Source organism: Elephas maximus, chromosome 3 (genome assembly GCF_024166365.1).
Source record: "Elephas maximus indicus isolate mEleMax1 chromosome 3, mEleMax1 primary haplotype, whole genome shotgun sequence".
In the NCBI taxonomy this organism is placed as follows: Eukaryota; Metazoa; Chordata; class Mammalia; order Proboscidea; family Elephantidae; genus Elephas; species Elephas maximus.
In genome coordinates this window covers 160,589,588-160,610,952 of record NC_064821.1, presented here as the reverse complement: position 1 = coordinate 160,610,952, position 21,365 = coordinate 160,589,588, and the positions used below count along the sequence as shown (strand labels likewise).

Genomic DNA, 21,365 nt, shown 5'->3' with positions numbered 1-21,365 from the left:
TTTCCTCAAAGTAATTGTTGCAGTCTAGAATTAATATTATTCATTTATGTGCTAGTATATTCAATATCAGTCTCCCACCAGACCATGAGCTCCCTGAAGGCAGGAACTTGTCTAATTGTTCACTGCAATGTCCTCAGTGCCTAGAGCACACTTGGCACAGACAGAAAAAAAAAAAAAATCATTGCCATCGAGTCAATTCCAACTCATAACGACCCTAAAGGACAGAGTAGAACTGCCCCATAGGGTTTCCAAGGAGCAGCTGGTGGATTTGAACTGCTGACTCACTGGTTAGCAGCCATAGCTCTTAACCACTAAGCCACCAGGGTTTTCACTTGGCACAGAGTAGGCATTAAATAAATATTTATTGAACTGAGCAGGATGAATGAATGAATGAGTCTGGTCATAGGCATGGCACTGTCTAGAAATCAGATCTCCAGTTGACAATCGTAAGCAAAAAGCTTTTGTGAAAATTTATCTTTGTGGCTAGGTTTCCTTGGGAAACCAACTGTTCTTTAGTTTGCTGAATGGAAGTAGGTATGGCAGAGCTTCTTTGAAATCCTCAGAGTACTAAGCAATGAATCAAACATTTGGCATGAAACAAAGAGCTCTGTCCTTGGATCCCAGCCGCAAAACTCCCACTAATGAAAATATTCCATAGAAAAGGATATTAATCTACAGACAGCAAGAAGGTTCTGGATGTCTCCAGCTTTATTAAATTACTGTTCGAATTGAGATGCTATCATTTTTCCTCCATAACTCATTTACTTTATTGTCTTTTAAAATGCTATTTTATTCTCGCCCCATTTTTTACTTCTATAAACATCCTGAGCACTCTTTAAAGCTCAATCAAGTTCTATCTCCCCAGTGAAAATAATCCCAATCTCACCTTCTCACACTGAGGGCCTCCTCTGATTTTTCAGGGTCTTTTATATCATTTGCCTAACCTGTGCATGCCTGCCTGAAAAGTAAACCCTTTCAAGGAAGAAACTGTGACATTCTTTTTCACCTCCTCTCCCCGCATTATGCCCAATGGGCACTTGCTGGCTGCTATCTAAATTTACATTACTCTATCACAAGTACTGTATGGAATACAGTAAAGCTTTTTAAATTAGGTTTTATTAATTTAGAATGACTGATAATTCAGTCATGCAACCTGTTGAACTATCCTTGAAAATGGGTTTGGTAGACAAATTCAATAATAAGAATGAATGCATATTGAGCTTCTATAGAAGGCCAGGAATTGTCCTGAGGCATAGAGAATGCAAATATAAACAAGACAGGTTTTCCTCAAGGAACATAAGGGTGGAGCGTCTTAATCTAGAGAAGAACATCCTTTTAATAAATAGCCCCATAGTTATCGATGTGCCAATTACAATGAATTTTCACCATTTCATTAAAGAGAATTGGGTAAAGCGTATCCTTCACAATTCTTTACCCAGTTTATGTTCAAAGAAACATTTTTATTGCTTTATCCAGAACATATAGAAACATGCTATAATTCAGATGCAACTGACCTGGATTGTTCTAATTTCCATCCAAATAATAGAAATTTCCTGTACTTAATACTCTAGATGATGATTGAAATTAGTCTTCTTACTATCCAATGAATATATTGCTTGGCATGTTATGATTATCTAATCTGAGAACCTCAAAGGGTGTTGACCAGTGAATGATATTTGATATGCTGCTAAGTCAGAACAATGAGCTTCGTATGTAGTTGTTCTCAGTGTACCGGTACATAGCTGAGATACAGACAGGAGTGTCTTTTTTAATTTAGAGAGCTTTGATGCTCAGAGAGACTACAATTCACAGAGGGGCTGTCATTGTCCCAGCTATTTTGGCAATAATTTGCTGACTGTTGGAATTAACTGACATATCACTCCTTGAAGTTATTTATAAAACCAAAGCACTGATTAAGGTTCTTTTCTCCCCCGAACTAAGATCCAATTCCAATGAACGTGTGGTTATGAGCAACCTGAACCCCAAATCAAGCCCTGGTGAGTGGGCTCCCAGTGTAACTGTCCACCAGGAAGCTGTCTGGAGTAGAAGTGAGAGGAGAGTTCAAGTCCTGGCTCTGCTGCTTCCCAGCCACACAGGGACCATTACAATCCTAGTTCTCCATTTGCAAAACAATGCACCCTGCCCTGTTCACTTCTCATGCTTACTGTGAGGTTCCAGTGAGGTGATGTATGAAAATGGTTTTAAATGTATAGCCCTAGGCACTTTATTCAACTGTTAGAAATGGGCACTTGGTGTACCACATACTGCGGTGGTACATTCAAGGGGGAAGGTACATGTTTACAATGAAACATGTCAAGTCCAGCTTCAGAGACACTCTTGTCTTCACCCCTAGGGTGGATTGGGAATAATCTTTCCTGATTGTCCAAGTGCCTCGTGGAACTGCTGGGATTTCAGCAGAATGACATAGCGCTAATTGCACAGGCCCTTAGGTCCTACCTGAGGGTCTTGGTCAAGTATTTAGCCTCTTTTTAAGCCTGTCTGATCTGTAAAATAGAAATAAAAATAATGCTTATCTCACAGAATTATGGAAGGATTAATTGCTATAATCATGTAATGCACATTGTATAGCATCTGGCCCACCAACCATTGGTCAGTTTGCCATATTGTGGTGGCTTGCATGTTGCTAGGATGCTGGAAGCTATGCCACCGGTATTTCAAATACCAGTAGAGTCACTCATGATGGACAGGTTTCAGCAGTGCTTCCAGACTAAGACTAGGAAGAAAGACCTGATGATCTATTTCTGAAAATTAGCCAAGGAAACCCCTATGGATTACAACAATATTGTCGATATAGTGCTAAAAGATGAGTCCTCTAGATTGGAAGGCACTCAAAATACACATTGGCTGCAACAATGGACTTGAGCACACCAAAGATCCTAAAGAGAGTGCAGGACTGAGCAATGTTTTGTTCTGTCATACATGGAGTCGCCATGAGTCAGAGCCAACGGCAGCTAACAACAGCATAGTGTCTGACACATGGTAACGCTGAAGATTACTGTTAAATTCACACAACGTTCTGCAGCTAATATGAAAGTGAAAATCCTACTAATGTCAGAAGAATTGGTTACAGGACCTATTTCCCTTTGACTGGCAGTACGTTCCTGGATAATTTATTCCTTCTCTCAGGGGCTCAGGTACTAACTGTAAAAAAAGAATGATAATAATTATTCCATGGGATCTGTATAAGGATCACATGAAGTAGTACGTAAGTGCTAAGCACATTGTAAAGCATGATACAAGTACATAGGGCTGTTTGGTTTTTTGTTTTTGTCTTAACAAACACGCAGAAAACAATTGCAAAGATTTTATTTAGCGGCTTTCTGTGCTTGGCACTTAGAAACAGAGTTCCGTGCATAAGGGCAAATTTTTATACACTTTTTTCTTCATACATATTTTACATACCCTTTTTATTGCCCCCATTTTTTAATATTCATAATATTGGATTCCCCACTAGGCACATAAATACATTTATCTACAACACCTCAAAACCAAAAATCTTAATAATATCTGTATTATTTTACTTGGTATTATTTGCATTTCCACACCACTTAAAAAGTTTAGCTTGTACCAAGCTTCACTTGTTTACACCACTTAAAAAGTTTAGCTTGTATCAAGCTTCACTTGTTTTCTTATCATTAAAAGATTTGAAGGGGAAAGGGAAAAAGGAAAAAAAAAAAAATCTTCAAAATGCAATGAGCTATTTGATAAACACAGAGATCTAAGGGCAGATGGAAGGGTGTAGAAGGCCCATCTATATAATTCCCTGGAGTATGACAGGATTTCTCCTGCCACAGGCACCAGTGGCCAGCCGATCCAGGTCAGGTGTCTGGACTTGGCATGCAGTGGGCCAGGCCTCTGTTTGTTGCCTCTGCTCTTGGTATCAATTGTCAGGATTATAAAACTCTTCCTTCTTCACACTCCTTCTATTTCCCTTCCCCTGCCAGGCTGCATGCTGTGGAATCGGCACTTCCTATGTGGTGCACCTCTCTTCTGGCTCACGATAGTCAGAGCAGTGGAATCAAGATGCATTCTTTGCCCCAGTGCCTCTCACCAGTGCCCTGGTCATGCACCCAGTGCAGAACACACAAGCACAGTGTCCCAAAGAGGTTTAATCCTCATTTTTTTTTTTTTTTTTTTTTTAACACCATGATTCCTTCTATAACCTGTAGGGGAAAAGGAAAGCAAACAAAACAAAAACAAAATTTCCTTGGTGAATCAAAACTCTCATCATTGCTCACACCTTCTCTCTCAGTCTTGTTCTCCACGTCCCTCTTTCTCTTTGTTATTTCTCTTTCTCTCTCCTGCTCAGCTGCTCTGACTCCCTCTTTTCACAGGCACCAATGGAAACATCAACGATAGCACGCTGAATGAAGAGAGCCAAAGTTTAAAAGCAATCTTGTTCAGGCAGTCAAGTCCAGTTGTAGTACTGATGTCTTTCCACCTTCATCAAGGGAAACGGTTCCAGGATACACGGTTCATTCCAGAAACAGGGTAAGCTGCAGGGGAGAAAGGCTGGCAGCTACAGCTGGCCCAGTCCATCTAGAGTTGTATATAGACAAATTCTTGGTGAAAGCACCCATTCTGGGCCTCCCTCCACAAAGAGTTCACCCAGTTCAGAGTCAGTGTGCATGTATGGTTCTGTGTGTGAGTGTGTATATGAATATACAGTCATGCGCCATATAACGTCCATTTGGGCAACGTCTGACCACATATACATCCGTGGTCCCATAAGGTTATAATAGAGTTCTGAAATCCCAATTGGAGAACAGGACTATAGAACGTAACAGGACGTAGCGAACACAACAGCTTTCCACATGCAACACATGTATCTCATGTCTCTTGCATACAAAGCGATAGTGCTGCCAGGCGTATAATGGTACAGTACATATATAACCTATAATACATATGTCTTGATAGCCATAATAAAAGCCTACGTTACTGGCTTATATATATATGTACTGTACTATGTCATTATTTTAATGTGAATTTTCCCTACTTACAATAAAAAGTTTACTGTGTAACAGTGTATGCTTCAACTCGTAGGCAGCAGCATTCAATCTCATGTATCACACATCTCTTGGGTGTCGTAACGTTCTCTGTTTAATTTTCTTTCAAAAATATTACTGTGAAGCGCATCATGGCTCCCAAATGCAGCAAAACCAGTGCTACTGATAGCAGCAGCAAGAGGCAAGGAAGTATCCATTTGGAAGTGAAACAAAAAGTTGTTAAACAACACAAAGGTGGAAAATCAGTGAATGCTATTGCTCAAGATTTCGGCATGTTCACACAACGTCCAAATCACTTGACGTTCCATTTCACAGAACGTATGATGGACATTAAGCAACGCATGGCTATATATGTATGCATGTATGTATGTATACGTAGGTCTGTATGTGTGTCTGTGTATATGACTGGTCATGGCTGCTACACCCTAGCATCTCCCTTAACATTATTATAAAATGATTATTCAGTTTTCAAAGGCCACTTGGGGTAGACGATGGTTTATAAAGCTAAGGTTTGGGATGACAGGAGAATGGCCACTGAGTTGGGGATGATTCCACTGTAAGTATCCTTCAGTGGCTTAAAAGTGTCTCTTGTTTTTCCTGGGTATATGTTTTCCTCCTCAAAAAAAAAAAGCACAGTTCCTCTTTTTCAAAGGGCTCCCAAAGCAGAGGATCTGCCCAGGGAGATTCTGGGGCCTTGGCTGCCATGGGCTCCGTGGTGTCTGACTGGCCATTAAACCATGTGCACGGACATCTGGGAGGAGGAGCCTGGGACTGCCCCATACTGCCGGCCATCACAGGTGTTGGTCGCCTGCTGATTATTGGGTGAAGGGCTAATCATGTGCATGCTGTGCTCCATCCCTGTGGGCAGGTACTGCCTCTCACCAAAAGCCCCGTTGGAAGGAGAAGAACAGAGTAAAGTGCTTTGAGAGGCGCTCAGTTTTTCTGGGCTTGCAGCTAGCCTAGGGGAGGTGGGGAAATTGTATCCATACAGGTTGTAGGGGTTGTGGAGGGAGAAGGCATTGTAGGAGCTCTGCTGCATGTGGCTGCCCCCGAACATATGTGGTGAGGAAGAGCTGGAGGCTGCATTGCCTGCCTGCATGACATACTGAAACTGGGAAGTTGGGAAGGACCCCAGCTGGCCACCATAGGCTTCCATCTTGCTGTTGCTAGGCAACGAGGGAGGAGTTGGTATTCCTGAGATCAGGGATGGAGTCCTCTGAGGCATGAAGGTTTCTGAGGGCTGAGTGGCTGAAGCAGTGCCACTCTGGAGCCTATTGTAGCCACTGTCACTCAGCCCTGGGTAGCTCTGCAAGGCAGCCATGTTGCTTCGGGCACAGGGTGGATAATCAGAGAGGTTTAGATTACACAGCTGGCTCTCTCGACAGCCCACGTTGAAAGTGTTGGGGGCCAAATGAAAGGTTGGAGGAGAACAGGATGGAGATAAAAGATGAGAAGAAGCTGAAGGGGATGGTGTCCCAGTGCTGGAGGTGGTTGGGGAAGTGCCTGTGCTGCCCCCTGAAAACGAAACATAAATACCATTAAAACAAAAGGTCCCTGGGTGGTATAAATGCACTCGACTACTAACCTAACAGAAACCCTGGGGGCACAGTGGTTAAGAGCTACGGCTGCTAACCAAAAGGTTGGCAGTTCAAATACACCAGGTGCTCCTTGGAAACCCTGTGGGGCAGTTCTACTTTGTCCTATAGGGTTGCTATGAGTTGGAATTGACAGCAATGGGTTTTTGGTTTGGTACTATCCTAAAGTTTGGTGGTTCAAACCCACCCAGTGTCTCCACAGAAGACAGGCCTGGCAATCTGCTTCCGAAAGATACATTGGCCATGAAAACCTTATGGAGCAGTTCTACTGTGAAACATATGCGGCCCCATGACTCAGAATCAACTCCACAGAAACAGGTTACCATTGAGACAGAGGTTTGTAAGGTCAGTCTGTCTAGGCCAGATACAAACCATGCAGGAGATATTCTCAGATGTCCAAGATGGGCTGATTTTTACAGAAACATTGCTTTCTCTTAACCTGGCAGACTTCTGCTAAGTGATTCCACCTATATACCGCTCCCCCACCCCTGCAAGAAAGTACAAAGAAGGTGGAAAAAAAATAAATAATGCCAAACTTTTGCTTGTTTCTGTCTATAGGAGCCTTAGTAAGACCTGTTAAAAAATAAACAAATAAACCTTCTGTCATGGATTGAATTATGTCCCCCCCAAAATGCATGTTTCAATTTGGCTGATTCCAATGTTGTTAGACTTTCCTATATGTTGTAAATCTGCCTCTATGATGTTAAAGAGGGAGGATGGGCAGCAGTTATGTTAGTGAGGTAGGACTCAATCTAAGGATTGGATTGTGTCTTGAGGTAATCTCTTGAGATATAAAAGAGAGAAGGGAGCAGAGAGACAGAGGGACCTCAGAACACAGAGAAAGCAGTACCGGGAGCGGAGCGTGTCCTTTGGACCCCAGGGTCTCTGCACAGGGAAGTTCCTAGTCTGGGGGAGGATTGATGAGAAGGCTGACAGAGAGAGAAAGCGTTCCCCTGGAGCTGATACCCTGAATTTGGACTTTCAGCCTACTTTACCGTGAGAAAATAAACTTCTCTTTGTTAAAGCCATCCACTTGTGGTATTTCTGTTATAGCAGCACTAGATGACTAAGACACCTTCCATTATTCATTTTGCTATTTCTCACCCTCATATTCACTTTCAAGTAAGACCTCTGGTAATCAGCAGAAAATCCTAGCTCAACATTTTCCACTTTCAGTGGAAATGCATTAAATGTACATTTTATCCAGGGAATGTTGCCTACTTTATCACATTTAGTCTTTTAGCCAAAATTGCAGGATACTAAAGCAGGACTCTAATCTTAGAGGAAAATGGGTACTGGGGCAGGATACCAAGTCAAGGCTGAGGCCTGGAAGTGCTAAGCAGAGGGACCCAGGTTGTAGGGATGAGAGTATGACATGGAAGTTCTGTCAGATAAAAGACAATTATAAGAGCGAGGTTACATGGTCAGAATAAAACAAAGCTAACTTGAAACAAAATGATGATGAGCCAAAGGCCCTGTTGATCTCCCTGCAGAGGAGCCTACCAGTCCCAGGGACTAGAACAAAGACTGTAAATGGAATCTTTGGATTTGGAGATTTGTGAGGACAGCTACCAAACAGACCAAAAGTGACCTGAAAGTCAGGAGATACGGGTTCTACTCACAACTCTGCCACACTAACCTCCCCCTCCCCGCCCCGCTCCAGAAGCCTGGCCTATCTCTCTGGGTTTCAGTGTCTTCCTCTAGAAGTGAGGAATTGAGTTAGCTCAGTGGTTCTCTAGCTTGGCTGCATGTAAGAATACCTGAGAGCTTTAAATATGCTAATGTCCCAGAGCTGGGGACAGGACCTCCGCACCAGTATTGTTTTTAAAGCGAAACCCTGGTGGCTTAGTGATTAAGTGCTACGGCTGCTAACAAAAGGGTCAGCAGTTTGAATCTGCCAGGCGCTCCTTGGAAACTCTATGAGGCAGTCCTATTCTGTCCTATAGGGTGGCTATGAGTCGGAATTGACCCCACGGCACTGGGTTCTGGGTTGGGAAGGATTCTAATGCGCAGCCAGCATTGAAAGCCAATAATCTAATCCATATTCCTCTTTTCAATGCACCCTGGGTAGTGATTGTCAAACTTGACCATGCATCAGGATCACTGGGAGGGCTCCTTAAAACACAGGTCAATGGCTCTACCCCCTAGAGTTTCTGATTCAGTAGACCTGAACAGGACTGGAGAATTTGCATTTCTAACAAGTTCTCAGGTGACGCTGATGTTGCTGGTCCAGGGACCCACATTCCATGTTAAAGGAGCTCCAGGTCCTTTTCATCTCTACAAATCCTGAATCTGCATTTGAAAAGGTAGCTCTTATGACTTGTGAATGCAAGGGCTGGATTGGTTGCTTACACACCTACAGACTCAGGAAGGCCAAACTCACTTCACAGGTGTTCTCAGGTAGTTTAAGAAGACTAACAATGACCTTTACACGCCTCCGCTTTCCCGAGACCAGAAAGCCACAGTTAGCATCCACTTCCTGTCCCACCCAAAGGAAGCTGAAGACAGTGATGAGTGCCAGGGCTGCTGGGCCCTTTGTTTGACCGTGATGGAATTCCCTCCTTCAGGGCAAGATTGGGACTTTCCTAGAACTGTTGTAAGCTGTAATTCCCCAAGGAGCTTGGAACCCTTTAGGTCATCCACAGCTCAGGTTGGGACTCTTAGAATCTGAGCTGCTATAAAAGGGAAAAGAACATTTTAAGTGGAAGGAGTACAGATAATATTTTTCAGTGAGAAAAATGGGCAGAAGACCAGCAGAATTCCAGGGATATTGGGATACAGATACCATCCACACTGTACAAAGGGGAAGTATGCCAGATATATGAGTGGAGAGGTAAACGCTTAAAAAAAAAATTCTAAATTATATCAAATCTCTATAAAGAAATTTTAGGAAGGGCAAAAAAAGTCCTGAGCCTACATCCACAGATACAGACAGTCCTGTAGAAGTCCCTGGGTGGCGCGAACAGTTAACAAGCTCAGATGCTAACTGAAATGCTGGAGGTTTAAGTCCACACACAGGCATCTTGGAAGAACCGAAAAAACCCATTGCCAGTGAGTCACTTCTGACTCATAGCGACCCTATAGGACAGAGTACAACTGCCCCGTAGGGTTTCCAAGGAGCAGCTGTTGGATTCAAACTGCCATTGGTTAGCAACCATAGTTCTTATCCACTGCACCACCAGGGCTCCACCTTGGAAGAAAGGCCTGGTGATCTACTTCCAAAAAACCAGCCACTGAAAACCCTATGGAGCACAGTTCTACTCTGATATGCATGGGGTCGCCATGAGTTGGAACGGACTCAACAGCAACTGGAATTGGCTGAAGAAGCACAAATTTGGCTCTTCCTAATATTTTTTCAGAGTTAAATTTTTACAAACACAAACTAAAACCATCTCTGCCTTGGTCAAAAGCAGTTCCCCAATGCATTTTCAAGCTAGAATTGAGGTTATATATAAATAGCCACTGATTTTAGAGTCATTTCAGGAAATTCTCCTTCCTTGTCTTCTTGTTCAAATGTTACATTCCTTTAGCAGGGGTGAAAGGATTACAGATACTGCTAGGAGATGTAAACCAACAGTTGGCCATGGTGGGAAGATCACCAGGCTCAATTCTAGGTGCATCTGCCTCCTCCCAGCTCACGACCACAGGCAAGGTGGGGAGCCTCAGTGGGCCTAATTCTCATCTGTGAAATGAAGAGCTTGAATGAGTGGGTCCCAGTTTCTGTCCCCCTCTAACATTATATCTGTGTCTGAGGATTAAAGTTATGCTAAGATCTAAGAGACAAGTTAAAAATACTTTCCAAAGGATTATTTTAATATAAGGAAGGAGTTCTGGAAGGGGAAGGTTGAGAAGGAGGAGGAAGAATATCTCACGCTTCTTATTTTGGTGTCCCTGAATGGCCTAGACTACAGTGCCTTATAGGAAGGTTAGGGATTCATTTTCTCCATCCATGTGGTTCCTCTTTGAGGCATGCTACACATTTTCCTCCTCTGCCACCCTAAACACCATGAGCTTCAGTGAAATAAATGCTATAGCACAAACGGAGAAACTTGACTCCAGCTGTGAAGAGATTTGTGTTTTACAGGATATGTATCTAGTCTCCCCTCTTTGAAAGTCCGTCCTTGCCCTCCATGAGCTGGTGTTTATGTGATCCCTGAGGAGACCACCTGTTCAGCACGCTGTACCGCCCAGTTATAGGTACACTCCATCAGGCACTGGCCCTAGCCCTGCAGCAGGAAGTGCAAGATGGAGCAGATGACTTTTTACAACTCTAAATGGCTTTCTCAGATGGCCCAATATGGAGCGCATGGTACTGATTTAAGGCCTCAATTGGTTTCACTACAAAAAAATAAGAAGGGAACTGTTAACAAGTTACAAGGATTTCTGCTGGGCAAATGAGAGGCACATGTTAAAAAGTTTGTAATCAGCCTGCTTTGGCTTTTAAATGACACACCCTGGAAGTGAGACTTGGTGGCCTGCTGAGCTTCAGGGGGTGGGAGCCCCCAAATGAACTAGTGTTTAAAGATAGAAAGCAAGCCTGTCCAAGAGAAGGTCACATTGCCTCCATTTACTTTGAAGAAATGCTCTTATGCACTTAAAGTTCTCATTACCGATAATAGCTATTTTTCAAAACCCACATAGAGAGAGAAGACTATGGTACTCATTTTGGAGAGAAGTAAACCAAGATACTAAGAAGTCTTATGAGCTAACAGCCTGTCAGTTGTTAAACAAGATTGGGAGTGCCAGCCAATTGCTAAATAAGTATAAGAGGCAGCCCACCCTCCCCGAACATTTCAACACTTGGCTGGCTAGAGGCCTCTCATCGTAGAAAAGTGAGGGTAGAGAGGGAGGCCAGGGCACACTGATTCAGAAGGGGTCAGAGTTGCCGTGCAAAAAAAAAGCATGCTTCCCCTTCCTGTGTAGTACTCTCTTTCCTTTTCTCTCATTCTCTCTATACCTGCCAGGTCCTGAATGCTCTAAATGTCTGATATAAACTTTATTTAATGGATAAGCACGGGCTATAGGGTCAGACAAAGGTAGCTTTCAATCCCAGCTGTCTTACTGCTTATGGAATGTTGGCAAGTTAGTTTCTCCAAGTTTCGAGTTCCTTAACCGTATAAATGGTTATCTTCTTTGTTGCGACGTATTGAGAATAAATGAGATGATGCATACTACAAAGTGCCCAGAACAGTACTTGGCACATTGTTGTTGTTTTCTTCCATCAAGTCAGCCCCAATTCAATGCAACCTGAAATAAAACTCTGCCCAGTTGGTTGTGGATTGGACCATTGTGATCCAAAAGTTTTCACTGGCTCATTTTCTGGAGTAGACTACCCGGCCTTTCTTCCTACTCCATCTTAGACCCGATGGTGGCTAAGCATGAATTGCATTGGCTGAGAATTGAACCCCAGGCTCCCACATGGAAGGTGCAAATTCTACTACTGAACTACTTGGTACATAGTCATTAAATATTTCTTTCTTTTTTTTTTTTTTCTTCCTTTCTATGAGAGAGGAAAAAGTGAGGGACGGAGAAGGAATTTGGGAGCATTTAGGGGATGGCTATCAGGCATTAGCCTCTGTCCATGGAACTGAGTATTTCGGCTCCCACTGAACATTTTGTCACAACAAGTAAATGCCCCAATGGTACAGGCTAGAGGTACCTCCATGGTTGTGAATAATATATCACTGAGCACGTGATAGTTATGGTCCACTTGGGCCATATTCCCAAAGGCAAAAATGACTGGTTCCTCTCTGAATTATCTACCACCATCCCTCAGAACAGAAATGGGCTATCCATGGCTCCATCTCAGATCAAGCAAATATGAATTGACAGAACACAATACGTAGATTGGTTTCTTCCCCACTGTACTCAGAGGTCTTAATCTACTTCTGAGAGGTGATTAAAATGCAATGCCCTGAGTAGATTCAAACTCTCAGGTGTTCCAGCACCAACCCCTCATCCTAAACTGCTTTCACCCTATTTTACCCATGGACCAAGTAAGGAGGAACCCTTTAAAACTCATACACAACATTTACTTGCTCCAGTATTTGAGGCTGACAGAGAAAACAATCAAAAAGAATATATGGTTAGCAGTGATCCCATAAAAGGACAATAGCCTCGAATATACTTGTGTACCATGAAGACAAGTTAAACGTGGCCATGAAAATCCTGAATACCAAACCTGCTGACTTTTGCATCTTTAAATTGATCACTTCCAGATTGTAATATGGAGGCTTTTACATACGGTTTCCTTTTGGGTTTATTTTTTTGTGCTTCCCCCCCCCCAATTGAAAAACAGTAAGACAAAACTCCATCTGAGCTAGTAAAGAATAAATTTCCATGTAATTACTCGGTTCCACAAGCCAGACTCTTCTCTTGTATGACTTGATGGTGTCTGTCCCTGAGGAATGCTGATTCATTGGTGTCTTTGAGAACGCTTCTTTGAGATTTTCAAACAGGTACGAGGTCAAACGTCAACACTCCGTGGACCAATCCAAGGGAATAAACCCAGTGCCATAAGGTTTAATGAACACATCCCTGTTCATCTCAACTATGAAATCGTACCCTCTTATAATGCAAATATGAAACATTATAATGCTAATGGGAATTGTGTGATTTCATTCTTAGAAAAACTCCTAAAGCGTCCTTCTCCATAAAATGTACAGGTATGCATAGGTCTAAATTCCTTCCCTTTACAATGACTTTTAATATGTTCATCCAATTCTCATTTTTCACACTGGCTCTCTATGTTCCAAGACTCTCTGCTTCTTAGATGGTCCTCTTTTGCAGCTACCACATTCCCTAGGTGAACTGCCCCCACGTCTTCACTTTCCATCAGCTTGTTTGCTTTTTCTGCCACTTGATTTACTGCCTTCCTTGCTGCAGTGCACATCTGTTATTACTGTCATTTGGAATTCATCTGCCTCTCTCCTAGCAATAGTACCCAGATTTTCCATTGGGAAACACCCCTTCTTCCACTCTTACCTCTTCATTCTTACCTCCAGAGAAGGCATGTGACTCAAGTCTAGACAAGGAAAAATGTCATGTTCCCCCGCCATAGTAACTGGTTCAGGGGTGATGCAGTTAGAGTCAATGAGGCTCTGTGAGACTTAGCTAGAAATCTTAGAAGAGAGGCAGAGGCCCCTTCCTATCAGATTTAACCCTAAGAAGATGTAGGGCAAGGACTGCTGGCAGCTATGTTACCACCAAGAGGAGCCTGAGAATGAAGTCAACATGGAAGAGAGAACAGTCAAGAGATGAGCAAGACCTGGCCTTTGGTGATCTTGTTTGGGCCTCTGGCTCGAGCTTTGCATTAAAAAGCTACTTGAATACTTTCAGATTCATGAGCCAGTGAGTCTCCTTTTTGTTTATACCTTTTGGGGTTTATTTAACTTACAACACTAAGAAGCCTAATTACTACAACTCTAATTCTACAGGTAATTCTGCTGTGAATCTAAACATTAAGGTAAAACTGGAGGAGAGAGAAATGGAGATGAGAATGGTAGGCATAGACTACAGACCACTTTGTCAGATGGAAGCTATGAATGATGTTTTCCTATGATAAAATCCTAACAAGTACTAGCTAGGAATTTCACCTATCTGGACACCTGATAAGGGGCCCTGATGGCGCAGTGGTTAAAATGCTTCAAAAGATTGGCAGTTTGAACATACCAGCCACTCTGCAAAAGAAAGAAGTGGCAGTCTGTTTCCATAAAAATTATAGCCTTGGAAACTCTATGGGGCAATTCTACCCTGTCCTATAGGATCGTTATGAGTGAGCAGTGGGTTTTTGGTTTTATTGGACACCTGATGGATATCTGGCTCTCTGAAAGAAGAATGCCTGATAAGATGTTGACTTTACTTGCAAAAAATATAATCTCTCGACTGGTTGAGGAAATAATCAAGTGAATGAAGTGAAAATGCTAGAATATTCATAAGAAAGTGATTTTACATATTAGAGTTTATAACAAATAAAGAATATAATTTAGTGAATAAAAAATCAATTGTTGGTTACCTCAAAAAGGTTCCTAAAAGTCCAGAGAAAAACTATGTATAAATACATTGACAGAAAATCTAGATGGGAAGATGATTCCAATAACCAAGTACGAACCCATAATTGATAAAAGAGAAGTATTTACAGACTAACTGTTCTCTGATGGGATTTCATTATTAAATGAAATATAAAAAGACATAAGGAAACATATAAATAAGGGCATAAAAAATAATGGCACTATCTCATGCGAATAGTGTCAGGTAGCCCAGAATTAATTGAAGCCTGTAGATTTCCATAACAGTGATAACCACTCTCTTCTTCCTTCTACTGGGTTTCCTTCTTTCAAACAAGGTATGTCATTTTCAATATCTATTCTCATCCTTAATTCTGCTCCAACAAGATTCAACGTTACTGATTGAAGCATAGGAAACCCTGGTGGCATAGTGGTTAAGTGCTACAGCAGCTAACCAAAAGGTCGGCAGTTCGAATCTACCAGGTGCTCCTTGGGAACTCTGTGGGGCTGTTCTACTCGGTCCTATAGAGTTGCTATGAGTTGGAATCGACTCAATGGCAATGGGTTTGGTTTGGTTTATTAAAACATAACAAGCACTAGATATTAGTTGATGAGATGGGTAAATAATGAACCTTATTTATTCTTAGTGTTAAAATTTCAAGGTTGGTTTATTTATTCCCCATATCACGTGCACTGATGTGTGGATACCTGAGACTGTTTCCAACTTACTGTCCTTCTATGTCCTTGAGAATTTCTGGGTACTTCCTTCACTATCCTTTACCAAGCTTGTTTTTTTCTTGATGTCTACTTTTTGTTCTTTTTTTTTCCTATTCTCCCTCCATTTCAAATTTAGCTGAAAGTTGTCTTAATTTAGTGAAGTTTTAGGCAAACACATTCACACCAGCCCCTGTGATACAGATCCTAACAGAATTAATTTACTCATTTAACCAGTATTTGAGCACCAAATGTGTACTGGATACGATGCCAGGTAGGGTATTAATTGTGAGAAAAATGTAGTCAAGAGGAATCTGACAATGATACAAATAAACCAAAGCACCCCCTAGGGGAACTTAGCCTACTCCAGGTGGCAGAGAAACCTTCCCCAAAGACTTGATATTTGAGCTGAGATATCAAAGACAGATAGCACTAACTATGAGGGCAAGTGGCGTGGGAAGGAGCCATCCAGGCAAAGGGACCAACATGGAACAGGAAAGAGCATGGCATGTTTGAGAAAAGGTAGTAAGATCAGTGATGATGGAACAACAGAGAGAAAGAGGGAAAGTAACATAGGTTAAAGCTAGAGTAGTAATTACAGTAATAATAATAACAATAGGGAATATTTATTGAGTACTTATTACATCCTAGATATTCTTCTAAGAACTTTACATGTATTATCTCATTTAATTACTACTATCTCTATTTTAAAGGTGAATGAGCCAGAGCATGCAAGGTCTGGTAGGCCATGTTAAGTAGTTTGGTGTTTCTAAGTATAAATTGTGGCCATTGAAGGATTTTAAGCAAGTTAGGGTAGGGTGTTGATATTAACATACGTGTGTTTTGAAAAAACTGACTCTGATTGCTACATGGAGAAAAAATTCCTTGGAGAAGAAAATTCCTTGGAGGGCAACATCATCCAGGTGAAAGATGATGACAGCTCAGAGATGGTGGTAAGGGAGATCAGAGACGTAAGTGGGTTCAAGAACTTGGCTGGATATCCTGGGTACAACAGGAAGGAAGACATCCAAGATGAAGTCCAGGGGTCTGATTCATGGAACCAAATGGATGGTGGTGTACTTCCCTGGGAATAGGGCACCAGGTCCATGAGGTAGTTGACGAATTCAGTTTTAGACACACTGAGCATTAGGGGCTTTTCGGACAAAATTGAATATGTAATCAATAACTGTTTTAAGCGATTGAAATGAGATCTGGCCAACTCCTGTCAGGAATTCCTTGTTCTTAAAATGTAAGCCATGCAGCAGAATCAAAATTTTGTTCTTCTACAGCTTTAAAAAAAAAAAAAAGGTGCTTTAAAAAAGTTTCATGTGGACATTCAGGTGCAAGTTGCACAGATGGACATTATTCCTCATCTCAGTGATAAACAAGATATGTGAAAGTTGGCTGTCTTTGAATCATTACAACAACCTTACAGTTCAAAGGCTGTTGGCCATTGAATTGTCCTTCTTTCCCAATATTTTACAGCATTAACTTGCTCAGTATCTGATCCTTCCCACTGACCAATCACTAAGTATGACAAATCAGTCCGTTGAAAAAGCCCTTCACCAGCAGAGGCCCTCATAATTCAAACTTTTTAACTGTCTGACAAACATTAAAACACTCGGTGGTGTTGAAGTCTGTTAGGGATGTCTGCTAGAAACTGAGGAGAAGAGAGGGCTTCTGTAAACGACAGGTCTTCTCATTTGCACAGATGAAGAGACATGGCCAGCTCTGGTGTCACTTCACTGATCCAGAAAGGTTCCTTTTAGCACAGCAGTTGTCAGATTACTTGGAGTCAGTGCTCACTAAAGCTCTCGTTTTTGGCCACACAAATAGCTTCATTATGTTGTTGTTGTTGTTGTGTGTCATCAAGTCAATTTTGTCTCTTAGTAACCCCATGTGACAGAGTAGATGTAATCTTTGTGAAAGCAGGTCACCAGAACTTTGTCCTGCAGAGCAGCTGGGTGTGTTCAAACCGTCAACCCTTCAGTCGACAGCCAAGCACTTTGCCATTTGCACCACGGGGGCTTAACGTCGTTATACATGTATGTATATACAGAAATTGAAGCACAAATTTTGGTCAAGAATATCTGTCAGAACAACAACAGGGCTGACTGTAGCTACAATTAACCTGAGCTCTTATTTCTTTTTTTTTTTCTTATTTTCTTTTTCCTGGGTTCCTACGTCTTTTCAGACACTTTTTTTGTATGTCTGTTTTACCTCAGTCTCCCCAAACAGAACTTGCTTGGTTAGTTCACTTTCTCCCTGTCACTAGCAGTACTGGAGCAGAAGCCATTCCTGAAGTGTAATTTCTATCTCCACACACTGCAGATTGTCCAAAAGTATAAACTCCCTTGCTGATTCTAAATGAAGACATCTGAAGATAAGACCATATGCTCGACTTCATCAAAAATGAAATACAGATCTATTTGAGCTAATGCTTGAGTTGTTGAACAATAAACTCTCAACAGAAAAAGTCACCTAAATTCTTTGTGGAAAATAAAAACTCTGCTAAGTGAGAATGAATAAAAGTATGATCTGGTGGAAAGAAAACTGCCCTGTCAAGGAGGACATCTGCTTTAGTGTTTTCAACTCAGATCCACCACCACTTAACTACAGATATCTTACTAGACGGCTCTATGCCTTACTTTCTTTTTGTGTCAAAGGCAGAGAATAATGAATCCCATCCTATATGCAACACTCTAGAAAATGTTCGTTTTTTTTTTTAATAGAAAGATTTGGGTTATCGCAAAACTGTGACTAATTCACCTAAGCGCTTTCCTTGAAATGTTATCAGCAGATGGGTCTTAATGAAAAAGGCACCCATAACCACATTCAAGCAGAAAGGCTGATCCAGCATCCATCAGCTGCAGCATGAAACTGTCCTAGGACTGAGTATTTAACACGCCAGATATTCACGTAGTTGAGGCAATGAGGCAACATGGACACCTGGTTGAGTCAGTCATGACCTGGATGCTGGGTTCTGTGTCAGCATTGCCAATGCTTCTCTCATGAAAAAGGAATTACTGCATCGTCAGTCCACCACCAAAGTTTCCACTAGAAGCTCACCTCTCTCTGCTTCTTCTAAGACACAAAACAATTTAGCAAAGAGGGCTGTTTCTCTTTTCTTTGTTTTATGAGTGATGCTGTCCAGAGTTACTGAAGCTCTTGGTTCTTAAAGGAAGAGGGAATGGGTGTCGTTGCTTTTACGTTCTTTGTTAATGTCAAGAAACCAAGCCACATATTTTTCAATAATGAGAATCTGGATCAAGTTCAGTGCATAGTTCAAAAATATATTCCAATTAAACTATTTAATAGAGTCTTGGCTTTTCTTCTAGCCCCATCCTACCACCATATGTATCCAATAATTCCAAGCTTGTGCCCCACCCCAACAAACGGGAGGGGCACTGAAGTGATGGTGATGTCATGTTTCCAAAGTTCAGTTTCTCTTAAACCAGTGTTTTCGAAGTGTCAATAATAAACCTTCCATATTAATAAATTTTTCAGTAGAAGCACCACGAAACCCGCTCTGCTGCACACCTGAAAAACTCATGCAAGTTTCCATGCCTGTGCTTGCTCAATAGACCCACATGCTGGTAAAATGCAGGTTGTCATCCCCAATGAGCACTCCCTAGCCATATACACATTCATATTAGGCAACTGTACTTCAAGATGGAGTCAATGACCCTGCCTACACTGGTCACCAAGCAATCTTCACTCATCATTCATTAGGTGCTTCCTGGGCGCCAGGCCCTGAGACAGGCCTTGGGGATACACCAGCAAACACAATCATTGCCATCAATCCCTGCTCTCAGGAACTGGCAATATCCCTGCCAACCTTCTCATACCAGTCTCCACGATACAGACTCCTGCTTAGCTAGGTCTTGGGTAGTCAACAAGTAAACAGAGCAGATAAGCAAAGAACCTACCTCAGAAATAAGCAGAATCAAGTAAGCACACTTTCACACGACATTTGTCCAATTATAAAGCATGTTTATATAAATTGCATTACAAAAAGATTATTCCTCTTTCGTAGGTGAGGAAACTGGGGCTCAGAGTAGAAGTAACTTACCCAAGGTCACATAGAGAATTAACAGCCATCAAAGATGAGGGTCCAGATTTCCCAACTCCCAGCCTTCAGCTCTTTCTAATACCTCTGCCTCTTAAGAGCCATGAGAGCCTCAAAGCAGTAGTTAATACCTGAATATTTCCTGATCCCGCTTCTATCACAGCTTATGGGGGTCAAGTCACTTCATATAAAGGGCTTCCATTTCTCCTCCAGCAATAAAACAGAGATGGAAATTCTGGGTCACTTAACCTCACCTGATGAAGATTAATGATCTAATTATGGTTTGAATATTTAACGACTGGAAAGGAATACCCTCTGTCTCCCCACCACCACTACCACTACTTCTTCCTCTTAGGCTTCCAGGTACTGGGGCATACAGGGGACAAAGATGATGAGAACAACTAGTGTGTACTGAGTGCTTACTATTTCTATGCACATTATCTCATTTAATTCTCACAATAACTCTATTATATTCTCCCATTTCACAGATCAAAAAACTGAATGTTGGAAAGGTTGAGGGAGTTGACCAAACTCACAAAGTTAGGAAGGGACAGCGCTAAGAGTGTACAGGGTTGTCTGACTCCAGATTCTATGCTCTTAATCACTACACTCACCTTAAAACCTAAGAGATTTCACAAATTTAGGTTTCAACCTTAATTTAGTGTTCAAAGTACTAAAAGCTCCCTAAGAAGGGAATACAATATCATAAATTATCAAGCCCTAGAAAGGCCTTCCAAAAGGGAGAGCCAAAATATCAAAAGTTAGTGTTCTCTTACTGGTAGCCATTTGATGGAACAAAAAAAAAACTCAGTCTGTAATTTTGATCTGTGTCCCTTTTTGGGCACAAGGATTCTTGGAAAGAGAAACTCATAAAGTGTTTGACACTTTGGGAAGCCATCATCAAGGTACCCAGGTAGATGGATGCTACAACTGGGAGAGCCACTGACTGAATTTAAAAAAACAGTTGAAATAAGCCCACAAATTATCTCGCACTCATGGCCACCTGTTTCCTAATCTGAACTACAACAGAAGGGAGATTACAAATTGGATGAAAAACACAAAGAACTGGGGGGGTTGGGGAGGAAGTCCACCTAGCCCACCAAGCTGAGAGGAGTGTTGATCCAGATACAGCAAAAAAAGGAGAGGGCACAAGTTGCAGGATTCAGATGGGTTTGCAATGACTCCCTCCTCACCAGGAGACCTGGTGCGATTTATTCCCATTTTCTGGAGCTAAGTTTTTCTCATCTACAAAACTGTTAAGGCTGCCATGAGGAATAAATGGAGTTATTATAAAGATTCCTTCAATAGCAAGGGCTATATAAATTCTTAGTAATAATCATTTCATCACCATCATAAACATATATCCTTGCTTTTAGGCAGAAAAATATTGCCACATGAAATGCTGCCTCTGGAACTGGCCTATTTGCACAAGCGGTGATGCCTTAGTTATTTACGGAGCTACCAAGTTCTCTTGTTCCAGGAGAGTCCGTGTAAACCATGACTTGGCTTAGGGCCAGACGTGCTATATTCAATTCACTCCCTCCCTAGCCCTGTCACTAAGTAGAGACCTTGCTCCAGGGATTTACCTTGCTGCTTTTGCATGGTGGTGAAATCTTCAAAGGTGAGTGTGCGCACAGGGGGTCTCCAAAAGGCATAAGTCTCCATGATGGCTTCCAGTCCAGTTCTGTAGAGAGAAAAGCCAGCGAAGGAAGTCATAAATCATCCCAAGAAATGACCTGACTTTTAAAGATCCTGAGCTGGCTTGTCTGACAAGTAGTACATGAATTGACACTGAGAGATACCACCACCAAGGTGAACGAGTCCAGAAAAGCACAAAGATCATGTGACACTAGATTGCAAGATGAAAAACAAATTAACCTGATTCAGAGTATATTCAAGCAAATGTATAACTATGATGGAATTTCACTCTGACCTTTCTTCAAAGGAGGTATGG

General features: G+C 41.8%; 1 protein-coding gene across 2 annotated transcripts in view; it reads right to left on the bottom strand.

Moving 5' to 3' along the window:
- TBX15 (T-box transcription factor 15) overlaps positions 1–21,365 on the bottom strand; it is a 141,801-nt gene that overhangs the window by 15,669 nt on the left and 104,767 nt on the right. The window contains exons 7-8 of one of the 2 annotated variants that reach the window (XM_049879962.1): positions 20,998–21,095; positions 5,365–6,542 (exon numbers count right to left, since the gene is read on the bottom strand). In XM_049879962.1, the coding sequence (XP_049735919.1) occupies positions 5,758–6,542; positions 20,998–21,095 (883 nt within the window). In that variant the 3' untranslated portion in view covers positions 5,365–5,757. Of the gene's footprint in view, positions 1–5,364; positions 6,543–20,997; positions 21,096–21,365 lie in introns of those variants that run through there. The other variant, XM_049879963.1, reaches the window with a different exon arrangement.